Source organism: Aphelocoma coerulescens, chromosome 2 (assembly GCF_041296385.1).
Source record: "Aphelocoma coerulescens isolate FSJ_1873_10779 chromosome 2, UR_Acoe_1.0, whole genome shotgun sequence".
Taxonomy (NCBI): Eukaryota; Metazoa; Chordata; class Aves; order Passeriformes; family Corvidae; genus Aphelocoma; species Aphelocoma coerulescens.
Genome location: NC_091015.1, coordinates 9,538,363 through 9,556,635, shown reverse-complemented (window position 1 = coordinate 9,556,635; position 18,273 = coordinate 9,538,363). Strand labels below are relative to the sequence as shown.

Below are 18,273 nucleotides of genomic sequence, written 5' to 3'. Positions count from 1 at the left end.
ATTTATTTTTTAAGACTTAAACTGGGGAGGGAGAGGGTTATTTGCTATATTCATTGGGGGCCCTAAATATCTTTTAAAATTCTCACAGCTGAATTTCATTTTGCTTAGTTTGTTTATATTCAATTTTTCTTTACATGACTGTACACACTAGACTTGTTTTAAATGATAAAGGGGCTTAGGAGTCCTATCATTCTCCCTGACTTACCACAACTAATTCCTCTTCTTAACTTCCTCGTCTGACAGGCACTGAATAGCCCTGTCTCTGCTGTCATGAGGTGTTTTTTTCTTCTCAATCCTCTAATTTTAGTTGAACTTGAAAAACAAAAGACTCCAGGGAGTCCAGCAACAGTCCAGCTAATCCAAATCTTGTTCTTCCATGAGGCAGCAGCTCTCTGTTAAGGTGTTCTCTTTTAGTGAAACAATTATTTCAGAAATCTCTTTTCAAAAGAGATGCAAAAAAATCCATTAATTTTTCTGAAACTTTTTCTTGTCCATTCTTGGTGGAGAAAACTGCAAGTTTGGGCCAAATTGTTTCTGGGTACTTGGGGAAAAAAAAGTATCTATCTTCTATTACTGATCTTTTTGGGACAAAGATCCAGGAGATAATTTCCATCTGGTTCTACTGGTGCCTCAGAATTGAGACTACTTTTAAGGCTCTTTTATAAATCTGTATTGATAGGCCATAATCAGAGTCCAGTAGTAAATCATTCAGTATTTCAAAAATCTTTATGAAAGCCTTTGACATTATGAAATCTGATGTGAACTTCTGCTCTGTGAGCTCACAGTTGTCTGGATCTGAGTTCTGCAGCATCTGTTTTATTTTCAGTACTAACCAGTCAGTCTCTAGCACTGAATTTCAATCCCCATAGCAGTGATAATACTGGGAGGCTTGGCACTATCTGTCCAATTGTGTGAGTATCCTTTACTTTAGTAGGGAACTATCTGTATAGGAACCAATTACTTACCTCTGAACCTTATATGTATTTTTAAATAGCTTATTGTTCTGTTCTATTTTATCTGTGCCTGCAGGCTCATGTGACCCTTTTTCAGAGGGAGGTGGGGAAAGGCAGCTGCAGTGAGTCTTGTTACAGGTTAATGAAATTCCAGTGTTCCCTCATGGAGGTTAAGAGTGTGCTTAGTGACCCAAACAATGATAACAATGAAGTCAGGACTCTGATCCCAGTACTGTCTGTTAGCAATTTAAGAGCAATGTGAAATGGAATCAGTGTTTGGTCACATTAGTCTGCAGTGATACAATGAAACTGATGCAATACATGAGCAACTTCATAATGATTATTTCTAGAGCTACAGATTTTTCATCTTTCTCAGCTCTTAGAAGCAATATTTGAATTTCTGCAAAGCGTTTTTACTGAATTGGTTCTTAACTGCATGTTCCATTTTGATACCTTAGCACAATAAAAGCCTGAAGAACAATTGAGGTCAGAATTGGCTATGCATGATGTTCAGTTTTCATAACAGATAATAATATTGCTAAAGGTATTTTGATATATATTAGGGAAAGTTACTGTAACATTGCTGCTCTCAGTTTCCCCTTTAGTTCTTCACAGAGCATTTGGCTCTGTGCTCTGAGGAGTATGAGGATTATGGATCTCTTTCATCTCCTGTTTTATCCCTCTTGCTTTTTTATTTGTCTCTGATTTTGAGAATTTCTCCTGAGTTAAATTGTTTTTTTTTTTACCACAAACACTAATGACCAGTTACTTTTTCCATTCCATAAGTATTTGCTTATTCCCTGCTACAGTTCAGTTTGGTTGCTAGGCCCCATCTGTGACTCTCTTGTTTCATTTTTCTTAACTTGATATATATCCCAAAACACCACTAGAGTTTGCTGGTAGTACTTTCTTGCTAGAAGTGACAAAATCTCTTAAGATACTTATTGAGTTAGTATTTTACAAGGAGCTGCTGTCATGGTTCCGTTATTCTGTCCATAGTTTCAATAACTAAAATGTTGTTTGGAAGTGTTCCAGGGCATGTTTAGTTAAAAATGATCTTCACTGGGTTGTAATTGTAAAACCATCTATTTTAATATTTATGAGGAACACATTTAAGGTCAAAATGTTAATTAAGCATGAGTAGGTACTAGCAAACCAATGGAGTCATAGAACATATTTTTTCAAACTTCGGTAGAAATTCAAGTTAGAAATTTCAGTACAAATTCTGTGAGTTAAATTCCAGTAGAACCAGTAGTTTTTTCATGGATTGACTTTCTAAAATATACCACAAGCTCTTCATTTACTTAACAGCAACTTTTTCTGTTTGCAGACTTTTTTATTTACTTCCCAAGCAATTTACCATTCTGCTAACTCTGATATTCTCAGTTCCAGAGGCAGCACACAGTCTTCGGTTACCCAATCACCACTGCTTTGTCCTGCGTGGTCTTTGAAGCTGTGATGGCAGGGTAACATAATTACAGACATGTTCTGTTTGGTTCTATTTTGAAGGAAATATGGTTTGTAGTGTTTTTTTGCTTTATTTTTCCTTAGGTCAATTTTAAATGAATTAATGGAGTGCATTCTCTCTGAAGAAATTGAAGGGATTTTTAGTCTAACAGCTACTGTCTGCATTGTGATTATAATTAAAGGTCAGTCAAAACATTTTTGTCCTTTTTCCTTCCTTCTTTTCATGTACTACATTGAAATACACTGTAGTTAATCCAGGACAGTGAAAATCCAATTTAATATCTAATCTTCCATTAAGCAATCTTTTATGTTTAAAGTTATTCTATTAAAATATGGAAGGGTGGGGTTGGTTTTTTGATAAATTATTGGTTTTGTCCAACATTTCAACTCACCTTATTTCAAATAGGTAAGCACAAAACTTTAATTCTGAAGGATATTGCACCTGCCATTCAAAGGAAACTGATAACATGCAAGGATGCTGGCACAGGAGAATCCTGCAGCACAGAAAGGTGAGTGTGCTGTGGGAAATGAACACTAAGCTCTCCTATCCCCTCTCTGCAATAATTGGCTCTGTTTTCTACTTACATAATACTTTTAGAGCGTTCTGAGTGATTGATTGCAAGGTTTAAAATACTGGGGAAGAAAAGGGGGAGGTATTGAGCCCAGCACAGTATTAAATTTCCTGCCCTTATATCTGCTGTGATTGCAATTTTTACATATTTAGCTTGGGGGTTTTTTCATTTAATTTGAATGTGTTATCACTTGATCCTGCATATTGCAGGATTCACTTCTGAAATCCAGGTCTATTTGCAGCAGGGGTAGAACAAAAGCAAATGGTCCAGTTACTATTATTAGTAGAAGATTTTTCTCCCACACTTTGGCATTGGGCATACTAATCCAAAACTATGCAGACAGTAAAAAATTAACTGAATATAGCAATGACTTTGAGACCTTTCCACAGGTGATTTTATTTTGCTGTTTTCGTTGGGGGGGATTTCAAGTGTTGTATCTAGTGTGTCTTTTGTGATAAGTTCTTTACAAGTGATTGGCTGTATTGTATTTGCAATCATTTATCTCAGGCCTGCCTAAGATAGAGAATCATGATGAATGCTTTAGCCTTAAGTGTGTCAAGCTTGCTTAAGTCTTAAAATTTGTGAACATCTGATTTCTGCCTAGTTACTGAACTGCCCATGGAATCAGAAAGTGTGCAAAGGAGACATTGTAAGCACAAATGCAGAATGTGAAGAAAGCAGACTATGGTTATGGACATTAATCCAAAATTACTGAGAAAATTTGTAATGCACCCTAGTGGCCTGAACATGCAGAGGCCCTTGCAGTCTTTCATTCTTGAAACTGATGATCCTTACTATTCAGTCAAACAATGAATGTAGATAGACAGACTTAAAAATAAAAAAACCCCAAAACCGAAGATGTCCCAAACAAGCCAAAAAGCCCAGCTTCATTTACTTAACAGTTTCTTGCATGGCTCTCCCAGCCTGAGAACACTTCCCCAATGTGCTCTTCTGGTGGATCCCTGGCCTGAGGCCCATTGTTCTCTGGCATTTTAGTGACTTGACAGAGATGTTTGGTGGCTGAGCTGTGATTCCATCCAGAGGATGGTGCCCTGGGATCCCTTCCACTACCTGAAAGAGGTCTACAGGGAAGTGGGAGAGTTGCTTGGCTATCAATAAATTCTCCTTTAGTCAGGACCTCGCTTAGAAACAAAATCAAACACAAATAAACAAAAGCCCATTCTTTTTCCCATGAAATCATTTAACACGGGGTTGCCAAGTGTCCTACTAGAATATTTTTAACAACAATAATAATTATCTGGAAAAGAAAGAGCGGCAGGGTATTGTGTTTCAGTTTGCACTTCTTTTAATCAAGACAGTAGCAAATGCTGTGAAATTAAAGTGAATCTTAACATGATTAAATAAATAGGCACATTAAAGTGAATAATTGCTGCCACTTGAGAGCACTACTGACTATAAATTTCAGTGAGAACACAGATAATTGCTTTATGAATCTATATGATCGTCTCTGCCCAGTGAACTGGGACAAATCAACCGACATGTTGGGGCAGATGAAGAGTATAAGTTGCTACACAGTGTTTTAATTTCGTGATATATGAGTGGCTGCCTTTGTATAATACCAACCCAGGAGACAGCTGCAGACAAAATTCAAGGGTTAGTAATACAAATATGACAATGGGAAGATCTTTTATACGAATCAGAATTGTAGTATGATAACAAAGTTCAGAAGCTATCACACAGCTTTGCAGAATTTGGGGGGGATTTGTATTTGTACAGTTATGTTGGGGATTTTTTCTCTCCAGAAGGGTAAAATAATTGATAGTGGAAAGAGGTTTGGAGGAAGTTCTGCAGTGATTACATTTTGCGTGATGAATTAAAAGTGTTTGCAGTTTCACAGCTAAGAGAGAATGTCAGACTAGGCTGGGCCTCTGCTGGCTTGTGACGTGCCATTTGTAGTGCTCTGATGCTTGTGTGCTAATGTACAGCTAAAATGTGATTATACATGGTCTGAAATGTGCCCTGTTGTTTGTAAACTATTTTATCATCCTACTCCACTTACCAAACACCAAATTTTAGTTATGGTATGCTGCAAGCTAGATCTCTGGTCATTAATTTGAAGACGGTCCTCTAACACACAGTGCTGTGCTGCTGCTTGCTAAAATACATTACTGGGTTTTAACTCATGCTTAATAATATTATTTTTTGCTTCTGAATGCATTATCTCCTAATAACTCCTTGAGGGATTATTTTATTTAATACCCAGGTATACCAGGAAATGGTGACATTCTTTAATTTCCCAAGAGACTTGGCATTCTGTGCCAGCATCTTAACTTCAAACTTAGGTGTAATCTATTACACATTAGCAGTGAAAGAAAAAGCAAAAGTATAAAAGCTGTCTGATGTGGTAATTAAAGTGCTGCCCTTATGCAAGGAATTGTTGCACTAATTCAGAAGCAAAACTTTTCACTGCAGTTTACTCTTCCCTCTTCAGCTGAGTTAGTGGTGTCAGATGGTCCTATGGGTCTGTATTTTAAAAATGCTGTTCAGTGCATTTAAAAATTCTGGACAACATCCTGTATATTGAGATAATTTCCTCAAGAGTAATGGCACACACATTAGTTCAGTTTATAAAATGCAAATATTTATGCCTAACAAAAAAATGCAGATAAAGCTGTCACTGCAGTCATTTGGAGGCTACAGAAAAATGTCTCATGTTTTGTAAAATCTAATGTGCTATAGGATAATAACTTTTACTTAATACTGTGTATTTACTTTAATTAGCATTCTGATATATGAATATTAGAATTCAAATTTAGCTAATGGCTGTGCTGAAAGATATTTCTTTAGTATAATCATTTACCTAGGTCCCAAATTCTTAATTGCACTCTCATTGCATCTGTAAATAATGGCTCTTGAATTGTTTTGGTATATAACTGTGGGTATGATTTCTCTGCCAGCCATCTTTAAGTTCCCTAGAAAGGTACTTGGTAAAACTGACTTAGCATATCTCTTTGGAGGAGCACAGTTGTTTCAATTGATGGCTTGTTGGCCAATGTGCCAGTGGTCCCACATTACAAATCTATCATTTTATTAGCCTTAAACTAATAAAATGAATAAAACTAAAATAAAATTTATACAAAGCAGCATTGTGCCTAAACCCACAGAACTTAACTAATTATCCTAATTCTGTAGTACCTTATAACACCACCTTACTTTGACACTGGAGTTTCCTCCTGGCTAAAAGGCTGTAGCACTGTAGAGAGGAGCATGCCAGTAGAGATTAGAGTCAGAACGGGACTAAGAGGAGTGTGAGGGCAGCTGGAGGAGGCAGCTGCTAATAACAATAAGATAGAAAGCTCAGGCTTGGAAAAAAGTTGCCACAGGTAAGAAGAAAAATTATAAAGACTGAAGAGTGAGGGAGAAATGAAGAAAGTAAAAGAATGAAAAGTGGTCTTAGAATGAATTATCCATAGAGGATTTCACAGTGTTTGAACAAAAGAGTAACTATGCTGTGCAGAAAACGAGTGGGTTCTTAAACTAGATGATGAAATATTAGAAAATGTGCTTCAATTGACATAGTAATTTAAACTAGTTTTTGCTGTTGGTTATTCTAAAGACAGAGGTGATCAGCAGAAAAATGGAAAAGTTGAAAGAAAAAGGATCCAGCTATTTCAAAAGTAATTTGTAAAGGCATTCTTAATAAACTAATATGGACTAACTGGTCAAAGAAATCATGTGGTAGCTGTACTCTGAGAATCATTTAGTTGAGGATTGATTTGGCATTTAGCATTTCTAATTCTGTTACGCATTGTTTTATGTCATTTCAGATTCCTGTATGAATCATCTCTGAAGATTTTGGATGAGTTTTTGAATCCTTGACCACACAGAAGCTTTTGTTGTGAAAATTGAAGGAAGATGTTTTGCTTTTTAAATAACTTATCAACTTATCTTTTAAACTTGGGAATTGTTTAAGATTGCTTTCTGTTACTCTGTACATTTAAAGCAAGGGAAATGTATAAAAGTGTGTATAGAAATTATGCAATCGTAAAGATTTTGTAACAGGTGCCAAGGGGTTATTCTGTATAAAAATGTCTTCTTGGGGGGAGTGTAAAAGCAGTATTTTTGTATCTTTGTTTTTGTAAAACAAATAATTTTATCATAGATAATCTGAGGTCTCGTGTAACTTCAGTCTTTGGGAGGACCTAGAGCATCTTCCCAGGGGTTATGGAAATGAATTTTGTTTTGAGACATATGAGGAACAAAATGGTGATTGGGAATAGCCATCGTGGCTTTACCAGGGGCAAACTGCCTAACCAGCCTGATTTCCCTCCCTTTTGTAGAAGAAGAGAGAGCAGAGTGTCCTGTTTCCTGTCCTTGGCAAAGACTTTTACACAGTCTTACACAGTATCCTTACAGCCAGACTGGAGAGGGATGGGATGGATGGGTAGACTTGGAAGGTGAGAGGGAAACTGGCTGGACCATCAGACTGGAAGAATAATCTGCTATAGGGTGAGGTTGCCAGCTGTGGCTGTGTCACTGCTGAGGGCAGGCCCTGCTGCCGGGGCTGGTTGGTGACAGGGTGAGCAGCAGCCTCAGACTGATGGCAGATGACACCACCTGGGAGCCACAGCTGACACCGAGGGGCATCTCCTGATGTTCAGCAAAGAGCTGCTCCCAATGGAGAAATCCTGCACCCACACAGGCACCTGCACGAGGGCGGCTTCTTGCTGCCTGCAGGAGGATAAAGGAAAGACTTTCCCCAGAGATGCACTTGGAGGAGAATATGATGCTACAGAAACAACTTGAGCAAGAGAATTTCTTGTTGGACATGAGAAACAATCATTATGAGTGAATTGGAAGTGGAAATGGAACTGGAACAGGTTGCTCAGAAAGGCTGTGGAATACCCATCCTTGGAGATGAGCAGAACTTGGCTGACAAAGAGGGCTCTGACCATCCGTCATGTCACAGCTTGGGAGTTAGCCCTGCTGAGGACTGGACCAGATTCTCCCCTGACCTTCCTCATAATTTGAATATCCAGGTGATTCAGTACCCAGTACACTGGGGGGAAATGCCTTAAACATATTTATATATTTATATGAATATATTTATATATTACTCAAGTCTATTAAACATAGACTTGAGAAATATATAAATTGGTTTATATTTAGCTATTTTAAAAATTTATAGCTATTTTGGTAAGTTAATACTAATGATGCAGATAATGCAGGCATCTAAACCACTTATGTAATTTTCTTCATGCAACCAGATGCTGTCCTAGGAGTAAGAGAATGCTGATTGCACAATGTTATTTTGCCTTAATGGAGATACCTGTGACTTACCTATCTGAGCTCATGGTGTGGTTCAAGCCCAGCCAGCAGCCAGGCTGCTCCCTCCCTGCCTTCACCCCTCTGACATGGGGGAAGGACTGGAAGAGTAAAAGTCAAAAAGAATCAGTTTAATAATTAAGAAAAAATAATAGTACTTTTTCAAATTGTAAGGAAGAGATAAAGATAAAAAGAGGGAAATAAAACCACCCAGCCAGTCCCTGAGTAGTGCCCTCCCCACAACCTCCCTCCCAGTTTAGTGCTGAGCATGGTGCCATATGGTGTGAGACATCCCTTTGGTCACTTGGGGTCTCCTGTCTCAGTTCTGTCCCCTCCCCACTGCTGATGCACTCCCTGCTGCCTTAGGGGTGGGGTGAGAAGCAGAGAGGCCTTGATGCTGTGTAAGCCCTCCTCAGCAATAGCTAAAACATCCCTGTGTTATCAGCACTGTCTCCAGCACAAATCCAAAATACAGCCCCATACCAGCTGCTGTGAAGGAATTTATCTCAGCCAGAACCACAGCTTCTGATGCTTTAGTTTTTGTTCTGGTTTAGGAGATGTAATAGGAATCTCCAGAAAACAATTCAGCCACAGACCAAAGTCACATCCTCCAGCTTAGACCTGGACCTGGATATGTAGCACTTGGTTATCTACAATTAAGTGAAGTGATTCTCAGGGTGGGCCTATGAAAATGGCTATTGAGTCTCCAGTATCACTGAGTGGCACTGGCACTGAAGTGAACCAATTTGGCCAAATTAAGACAAGACTCTTCATTCTTCATTAAGATTTGTGCAAAGCTGTACCTCCCATCTGTCTAAACAAGCATCTACTCTGCTGGTTTTCTTTCTGTGGTAAGAGACTGTACGTTTTTTTTCAAGTTGCCTGCTCTGTCAGTGCAAACATCAGACCCATACTTGACATTGGTATGTAAAACTTCCCAACTGGATTAAAGCTGCTTAACTGGAATGTTGATATTTAAGAACAATGCAGTTCTTAATGAACAATTGGCAAGCTTTGCAACAGGATAGTCAGTGTGTGCATGGATTCATGAGTTCCAGATTTACCTCATCCACAACAGTGGCCTCACCAAAAGAACTAATGCTGCCCCAGCAGGTAGCTGTAGATCTGCCAACTGTTTATCTATCAACATCTTTATAAAAACTGTGTTCTTTGGCCTTCGTTCTTCTACATCTGTTAACAGGCAGGTGTTCCGGTAATGACCTTTTAAATCTTCTGATTATACAAATTACTCAATGAATATGTAAATAAGTTCCTTCTTTTCTGCTTCTCAGTCTCAGTATTTGCTCATATCATTAAACTAGAAAAGAATCCAAATTTACTGCCTCGTTTTTTCCTCAGTGTGTAATTTTGCTTTTTTCAGTTTTCATGGAATTCATGTACAGATGAAATATCCCTGCACCTTAAAGAAATAAAGGTCATTTCATCAACATCAGAAATATGTGGATTTCCTTTGAAGAACTCAGAGGTGATACTGGTAGGAGGGGTAAAAAATTTAAAGATAAACCTTTGTTCTCCTGGTGGCTGGTACTCAAGTGGTTCTCAAGAGTGTTTGAAATCATTTTCTGTTAGTCCTGCAACTGGTGAACATATTTCAGCTCAGTTTCTAGTCCAGCTTTACTAAACTACTCTGCCATGAAAAACATTGGCTTTCTGCAACAAAAATAATGATGTAGTTGGGATTCCTTGAGCCAGGGTTTGTTAGCACTTTCTCCTTAGGCCTTTGTGGAAAATTTCACAGTATCAGAGGAGTTTTATGTTTCACTTGCTGTTCTCATTGCAAACTTTAATCTTGCAAAATTTTAAATCTACATATTCCTTCTGTTTGGAAGATAAAAATAAATAGGATGTTTCCTAAGCTGTTATCTTTTGTAAACCTGTGAAGCAGATTTGTTTCATCTTATTCATCAAAAGTGCTGTTGGGAAAGCGGTGTTGTTCTCTGAGTATGTTTGAAAACTTCCCATAATCTTAAAACAGACCCTTTGAGATCTGTTCAGCTTTTTGAAGAAGTTGGACCTAACTTTGATTAATAAAAGTGCTTGGAAAGTGAGTAAGAACACCAGTCTGTGATACTCCTTTGGGCAACTGGCACAGGCAGGTGCTGGTGATGAAGAGCCACCTGCAGAATAAATGTTCTGGTCACAGTTGTACCTGAGTGGCATGTCTGGAGCTCTTCCCTTTGTGCATATGCATTCAGGATCAATGAGACTGAAGAAAGCAGTAATTCTAAATTATTTTCAGTAATCAGTGTTGTTTGTAAGGACTTGGGCCCTTTTGGTGATGACAGTGGTCATTTGCTGTGTTGTCTGGATGGGAAACAAAGCCCAGCATCTGCCACCTATCACAGCTTCAACTTCTGAGCTAAGGAAAAACTAGGAGAAATTCACAGGCTTATTCCTTAGCAAATAAATGTCTTCAGATATGGATCCAAGCACACAAACCTTCAGATTAGCCAAGGAAGTTAAAAAAATTCACCTTGCACCTGTGTTTACTCCATGAGAGCTGCAACTCACTTTACATTTAAACTCCCATGTGCTGCTTCTCTCAAGTGCTTTGAGGTCTTCTGACTTTCAAAAGGAAATCAGAGACTAATTTTGACAAAATTTTTCACCTCATTTGCAAGATGCCTAGTGAAGGACACTTCTGATAATAACTGATGTGAAACCATGACACACAGCAGTGAACTTCCCATATTCTTTGCTGATCTGCACCAGTGTCTTGCAAACCAAGACCACTGCACAATGTCCAGCTGTGCCTGTGCCAGGAGCTCCTGTCATGGCAGCTGCCCATTTCGGAGAGAAGGGCGTGGCTTAGTACTGGCACCTTGACAAGCAGATGGCCAAGGGAAGCTTTCAGGAACAGCTACAGAACTTTTCATGGGTGGCCAGCAGTTCTTCAGGTTCTGATAGGCACAGGTCTTGCCTAATCTGCTTCGGATAAGAATTCTTGGTCCTGGGCTCTGTGTAGCTGCTTGTCTGAGCATGACCTGATGCACAGCCCCAGGCTTCCAACAGTGGTGTATCTTTAGCTTTCATTTACTCAGCAATCATTGGGAGTTTTTCATTGGGTTAGGGTGTTCAGCATAGATGTGTTCTTGGTCTTCTCTAATCAGAGTCTTTTCTCTCCCTCCAGTTCCTCATCATCGTTCTAGCAAAGTTGCAGAAATGATATGCTGTAGCACTGAGGAAACTTCATTCTCTATTGTATCTGTCAGCATTTTTTGAAAACAGTGTGACAGTAGGAGTTCTGTTACGTTTATTTTCTTACTGCTCATGACTCTAGTAAGTAGTAGCTGTTACCAACCTTCTTCTCTTGTGTCATTCTTTTTAACCAGAGGACCACCTTGTTCTTAGCAAAATAACTTTGTTGTCAAACACATGACTTGACAGTTATTTATTTCATGATGCTTACATTACCTAAGACTTCACTTTACGAGATTCCTCCTATGTAAAATTCTAGTATTTTATTTTATACTGTCAACTTGTTCCAGTTTCAAATATATGTTCAAACTTCATTAGTTTGAGCTTATTTTTTGTGCTGTCATTAATGAAAATATTAAATAAGATGCTGTTCCAAAACATCATTAGTAATTACTTTTCAGCCTAATCTAGTTCCTTCTTCCGTTCAGTTGGTTCCTTACCCATCTTACTGCACCTACAATAAATCCTTGTCTTGGGTTAATACATTTTTATTATGCTGCAGTAGCAGATGCTGTGCTGTAAAGCCTTACATTTTAAGCAGGTACAATTTGGCAGTTCTTGCTGGAAAGGTACATGAATCCTATGTGGCCACGTAGAGGACAGAGCCAGCCCAGCCTCCTTTAGAGTTCTTTGCAGTGTGCAATGGGGTGTGCTTCTTGCCTTTTGGGCTAATTATAAAAATTTAGATAACCTCTTTGTGTTAGCTCAACTTGCAGCTGAATAAAGAATATTGATTTGGCTTTTTTTTTCCTTTGACTCCTACTGTTGCCATCCTTACTTACCCACTGCCTAAAATGGTACCTGAGCACCAGCTTCTTAGCGAGAAATTCAGGCTTCGTGCACAGACCTTTCTGAAATATTGCCATGGTTATTAAAAATAGGTATTTGCAACTTTATTTTCTCAGGACAGCATCTAAAGGAAAAATACAGCATCTGTAAGAGCCTACAAATTCAATTAGAGCAGTCTAGGACAGCACTTAGAAACAAAACAAAGCAAAACAAAACTCAAAGTGTCTCTGCTTCCTGTTCTAGTTCTGGCTATTTAAGGACAGTGTGACTGTCCTGCACTGAAGGGAAAGCTCCTTTGGATAGGCTCATTTTATTGATCATACTGCCAAAAGCTGTATCCTTTCTTACACCAGCCTCTATTGGACACTACCAATACACAGGATAAAGGTTTTTACTCTCAGTATTTCCTCAGTTCTGCACAAAGAGAAGTTCTAAGGCTTGTCCTGTATTTAAAAATGGTCCTTCCTGACAAAAATAGTTTCCTTTCTCTCATCTTCTGACCCCCAGATTCCCTCTCATGGGCTGGTCTCTTGGTCTGCAGGACAGTTGTTTTCATGGGGCTGTCCCCTCACAATGTGTAAAACACTTGTTTGCCAGTGCCTGAGTTGGTTGCTGGGCACAGCAGATGAGTTTGCCTTGTGTACAAGAGCTGCTGGTGAATGGCAATGACCACAATAACCTATAATCAAACTCAAGGACAGTAGCAAAAATGTCTGAGATGGCCACTGCATGGTGCGCTATGTCCCAAGAATCTGATTTGTAAATGAAAGAAGTTAAAGGCGGATTTACCATCTTCCAGAGCAGATTTTCTTTCCTTTTGTAGGTGTCTCCTATTGTCAGAATTTTAAAAGTTAATGTTATGCTAGGGCTCAAAAAGGATATAAAACCAGTCCATCTGCAATGAAACTGAGAACTGTTTGATGCAAGAAAGAGATCAAATGATCTGATTACAGCCTCCTGGTTCCCTGATTTGATCTACACTGGAATTGACAGCAAACTTTAACTCCTAAGCCATCCATCACAGGTCAGCCAGCCTCTGGGGGATTCTTATCTTCCCAGTTGAGATCACAGAGCCTTAAACTGCCTGAGTAGCACATAGAGATCAGGGAACCTAGCCTGCAGTTTTTAATTTATCAGTGGATCATGATGCATTGATTGAATGCTTAAAAGCAGGCCTGTTTCAGTGTGATCTAATATTAGAAAGCACTCTGTGCTATCTGATGAGAGACTCTCCTGGGCAATTAGCACATCTGAACAGGTGCAATGCTTTTGTCTCTGGAAGTAAATAGACTTAGTGGAAAAAAATATGGAACCATTTTATTTGGTTGGGGTTTTTTGTTGGTTTGTTTGGTTTTTTGTTTGTTTTAATTATAGTGAAAGGGAAGCAAAGAATTCTTTTTTCACAAACCTATTGTGAAGACCATTTTTGTCCTTTTGGGTCTCAACCTTCCTGTTGCAGTTTTAGTTTGGGACAGTTTTTCTGTCTCTAATGTTATTCATCTGCTAACGAAAGAAAATGTCAGTTACAAGTTTATTTTTGTCTTGGTGTTTTTTCTTGTGTTTAATGTAATTCTTGCCAGTAGAATCTTGTGCCTGTACTATTTTTTCATTCCTTTTTTCATTGGCAATCTCAGAGATGAAATGATAGAGTATTAAGTATCCATCACACAGCTCAGAGCAAGAACCTTGTTCATCTGTCTCTGTGCCTCTTCATCACACACAGCAGAAGCTCTGTTATACAGAGCAGAAGAGTTCATGCGAAATGCCCAGCCCAGGAGGGAGATTCCCTTGAGAAATAAAGTAGGTGGTTTTGGTTGTTTTTTGGTGTTCCGTTGGAACACTCTGAACTACAACAGAGAGCAACAGGAAGGCTTTTAAAGTAGTGATTCAGAACAGAAAAAAAGCATTGTCTCTTCTATTATTCAACTTCTAAAAGTTTCTTCAAAACCTATGACTGTTCTCAACATAATCTTGTACTTGCAGAGATACATGATGTAATTTCAGTGTAGTCCAAACAATGTTCCTCTCCCCAGCTGTCATTACCATGAACTTTCCCTATCTCTTTTTTTCTGATCACAGCATACCGTCAAAAAGCGACCTTCCTTTAAAAGAAACACATCATAGGCAATGGCCCAAGCAATCTTGTACTGAGATATCAATGCCTTGAGCAAGACTTTCTAATTTTTTTACTGGAAATTATGTGCTTACTTTATTTTTTTTTTAGCTATTCAAAATAACCCAGGTCAGTAAGCATTAATTTATAAAACTGCAGTGAAATGGATCTGAGCTCAGTTGCTCTTGCTCCATTCTGAGTTGCTATCAAACATATTGTTCAATTCTACATTTCCTCACAGTGTACCAGGAGGAAAATATCCTCAAGGATGCTCCAAGTTTATAGACACACTGCAGCTATAGCAAATATTCTAACCTCTGGGCAATGACCAGGTTTGCTTCTGTGTTTTACAGTAAGCAGGACAACACTTCCTGGATAGAACATAGAGGATCAGCTTACTCCCAAAGCAGATTGCCCTCAGCAACAGGCAGCCAAAGTGAGAGAGAGATGCTGGAGAAAATAATGGAAAAGAGCACAGGTGGCTTCTTGACAGTGTTGTTCCACACTTCCTCTCACCAGCACAGCAAGGGGCTGGAAAATGCAAGATTCTTTGTGCTTTGTGAAACCAGATCCTCCCTCATATGTTTGCAGGATGAGAGGAATGGCCAGGTGAGGTTTAGATTGGATATTAGGATCAATTTCTTGACTGAAAGGGTGGTCAAGCATTAGAATAGGTTGCCCAGGGAAGGGATGAAATCACCATCCCTGTGACAGTGTTCAAAAGTTGTGTGGATCTGTCACTTGGGGACATGGTTTACTGGCAAGCACAGTGGTGCTGGGTTAACAGTTGGATTCAATGATCTTGGAGGTCTTTTCCAACCTTAAAGATTCAATGATTCTTTGAAACACATAAAAACATGGTTTAAGAACATTACTAGAGCTGAAAAGTCAGGCACTCAAAAGTCAAGTGATACCAAAAGAAGATGTGCAAGCTTTAATCTCTCCTGTGATTATCTGTCAAATGACACAATATTTTTAATCACATTAAGAGAAGTTACATATTCCACGCAAACTGTACCTGCTCTATGGATCATGCAAACCCCTTGCTGTTGATGACACTGCAAATGGTCAGTGCTTTTTTCCCCTTGTGGTTCACCACACAGCTCCACATTGAGCCTGCTGCCTGCTCTTCATACCCAGCTCCTTCTGCAATGGCGTTACTATGGCATTACTCACTGCAGTCCCAGAATTTCACAATGATTCATGTCTCCTTCCAGCTCCCTGTAGGTTTACTTATCATCCTCTTACAATGACACTAAGTGTCACTAAGGCACAGTGACACTAAGGTAAAAAATTTCCATGAATTTTGGGAACTCTGTTTGTCAGATTGTGCCTCAAGGCACCCATCTCCAGCTGTGGGTGCTCAGCACTTGAACCAGGGTGCAGGCTCCCAAGTCAGGCACAGCAAGCGAGGGAGATGTAACCAGAGCCTCCCCAGTGACTTCAATCAACTACAGGCCAATTCTTTCAGAATGACAAAGTGCAGTAATCTCATTCATCCTTTAATTGAGCACAAGAGGAGTGGGTATCCCAGGGGATTAGTTACTCCTGAAACCCATTCACCAAGTATCAAGTCTTACAGATTAGCAAAGCTGGATGAAAATAGAATTTTTAAACTGTTTTTGAACTCCCTTCCATTAAAAGAACCTAATTAATTTTAAAAATTGTCTCCCTATTGACATTTCAAATCAATTTTGGTCAATGGTAACGAAATCTAATTATTCATTGCACACCTAAGGGTTTCAAGATGGTTTTGAAGAACAAGAACCTATTATCAAAAAACATTTACAATTGTCTAATCCTTTCATCTGGATATCCCATCGTGGTGTGCTCTGACAGCAAGTTTTTGATTTGTCCTGAAGACTCTAAATGCATATGAAAATCAGTAATTCAGCTGGTTTTATTTTGAAATCTGTCTCCAGTGACTACAAAACAGGCAAGCCTGCGTTGCACTGAGGTGACGGTGGGTATTAGTAGGAAATACAGCCTTTCTCACTCAAAAGGGTGCTCTAGAGCACATCAGTCACCTGTGCTTGTTCTCACAGAGGCCATCCCTCTCCCAGGGAAGCCCAAATTCTCTTTTGTAGCTTGACACCAGATATAAAGATGTCAGGATGGCCTCAGAGCTGGATTCATCAGTTACTGTATCCCTGCCTCGAGACATCAGGGGTCTGTTCTTCACAGGTTCTGGATATCCACACATTGTTACTCACTTCATTCCACCTTTGCCTTCTCTTCCAACAACTTCACACCAAACACAGCTTCAGCAACCTGTTTCCTGTAGGCATCACCATAAGTGGTATTTGAAAAAGTCAGCTAGAATTTTAGACGAGTCTTAAACGAATTTGGGTTGAATCCAGACCTGCAAATGCCTACACTGACAGAAGCTGCTTTCTCCAGCATCCCTAGCAAACCAGCAGGAGAGATTATGGAAATTTTCCTCACACATGCACACCGAAGTGGTTGGTCTGGTACCAAGGCTTCCTACAGCCTTGGAAGTCAGCCCTGAGCACTCATACACAGAGATGTTTAGGTCTTCAGTTAATTTAAGTCACATCTCCTGCTATTCTCACTGGTAATTTTCTCTAGCTGCATTTCATCTCTTAGGCCTTGAGCATTCCACTTTAGGCTCCTTTCCAGAAACACATAAAAAACATTATCATTCAGTTACAGCACAGGGAATAAAAGACTGGCTCACAGCTTAGCAGACATAACTAAATCAACCTACTTTTTTTTTTTTTTTTTTTTTTTTTTTTTTTTTTTTTTTTTTCCTTTTTTAAACTCTATCCATTGTGCACTTGCACAGTTCTCTAGGATTTTTCCTTCTGGCTCTGTATTGAACTCCTGTGCCTCAGTGATGCTGAAATATCCAGAGCAAAACTTTTAGTGGGCACCAGAGCAAAAACATTTTCTAATACAATTTTGGAAACAAGAAAAAAAGCTTTAAAATAGCTGAAAACAGCCAGACAACATCATTCTTAGATACAACACAACTGCTGTGATATTCATAAAATAATCACACCTCTATTTTCCATCAAGCAGCCTGATATCTTCTAGATCCTGCAAATATCTATTTTCATGCTAAGCTGAATTCAGTATGAATTCATTTAAAAGTTTCTAAGGCTCTGTTAGTTTTATACACATTAAATGAAAAATTCTGAAAATTGGTAATTTCTGTATCAAATGCTAAAATCCTTTCAAGTACTTTTAGTTACACTATGAAATATTCAACAGTTGAAAAAGAAAGACCACAACCACTGCTGATGTCACCTTGGACTATACATTTTAACACCAGTTAAAGACTTTTCCCTTTAGGAAATTTCTATTCCTTTGTCCTAAAACTTTGTCCCTGAATTCAGAATACAACCACCAAATTGAAATCTAAGTGAGTATTTGTACTGCTATGGAGAGAGTGGTATGACTTTAGCTCTCAGTAATCCAGGCTTCTGAAGAGCTTCTCGCGCTTTAAACACTCTTAGTGTCTCAGGCACTGGAGGGCTTTTTAGATGTATTGCTTATCATTATTGCAAAGTAAAGCCCTTCCTTCTCAATTGGTTTAAAAGATTTAACTATTTTAGTTCTATATTTTTTAAAAATGTGTACATGGAATAAGTTATACATTTCTTCTTATTAAAGGGATCAAATACACAGAGCTATATTACCACACCTGTACTTTTTCAACATACATGAGCAAAAGAAGCTACTTGCTAAGTGTATCGTACAAAATTTCTATTAAACTTTTCTGATAGTTTTTAATACCAAGGGCTATAGGGCTGTTACAGCCTCTGAAATACAGTTGCAATACCCCCCTCACATAATTTGAATATAAATCTTGTGACTTTAGACTTTCCATCAACAATAGTGAATAAATGTA

The 18,273-nt window shown here is 38.7% G+C and overlaps 1 protein-coding gene across 3 annotated transcripts in view; it reads left to right on the top strand.

The window, feature by feature from the left end:
• The window catches only part of NCAPG2 (non-SMC condensin II complex subunit G2), a 44,282-nt gene extending 34,575 nt beyond the window's left edge, over window positions 1–9,707 (top strand). For 2 of the 3 annotated variants that reach the window (XM_069006420.1, XM_069006419.1), the window contains 3 exons: window positions 2,505–2,602; window positions 2,827–2,929; window positions 6,781–9,707. In XM_069006420.1, coding sequence (XP_068862521.1) covers window positions 2,505–2,602; window positions 2,827–2,929; window positions 6,781–6,832 — 253 coding nt within the window. In that variant the 3' untranslated portion in view covers window positions 6,833–9,707. The other variant, XM_069006421.1, reaches the window with a different exon arrangement.
• Window positions 9,708–18,273: the final 8,566 nt, after the last annotated feature.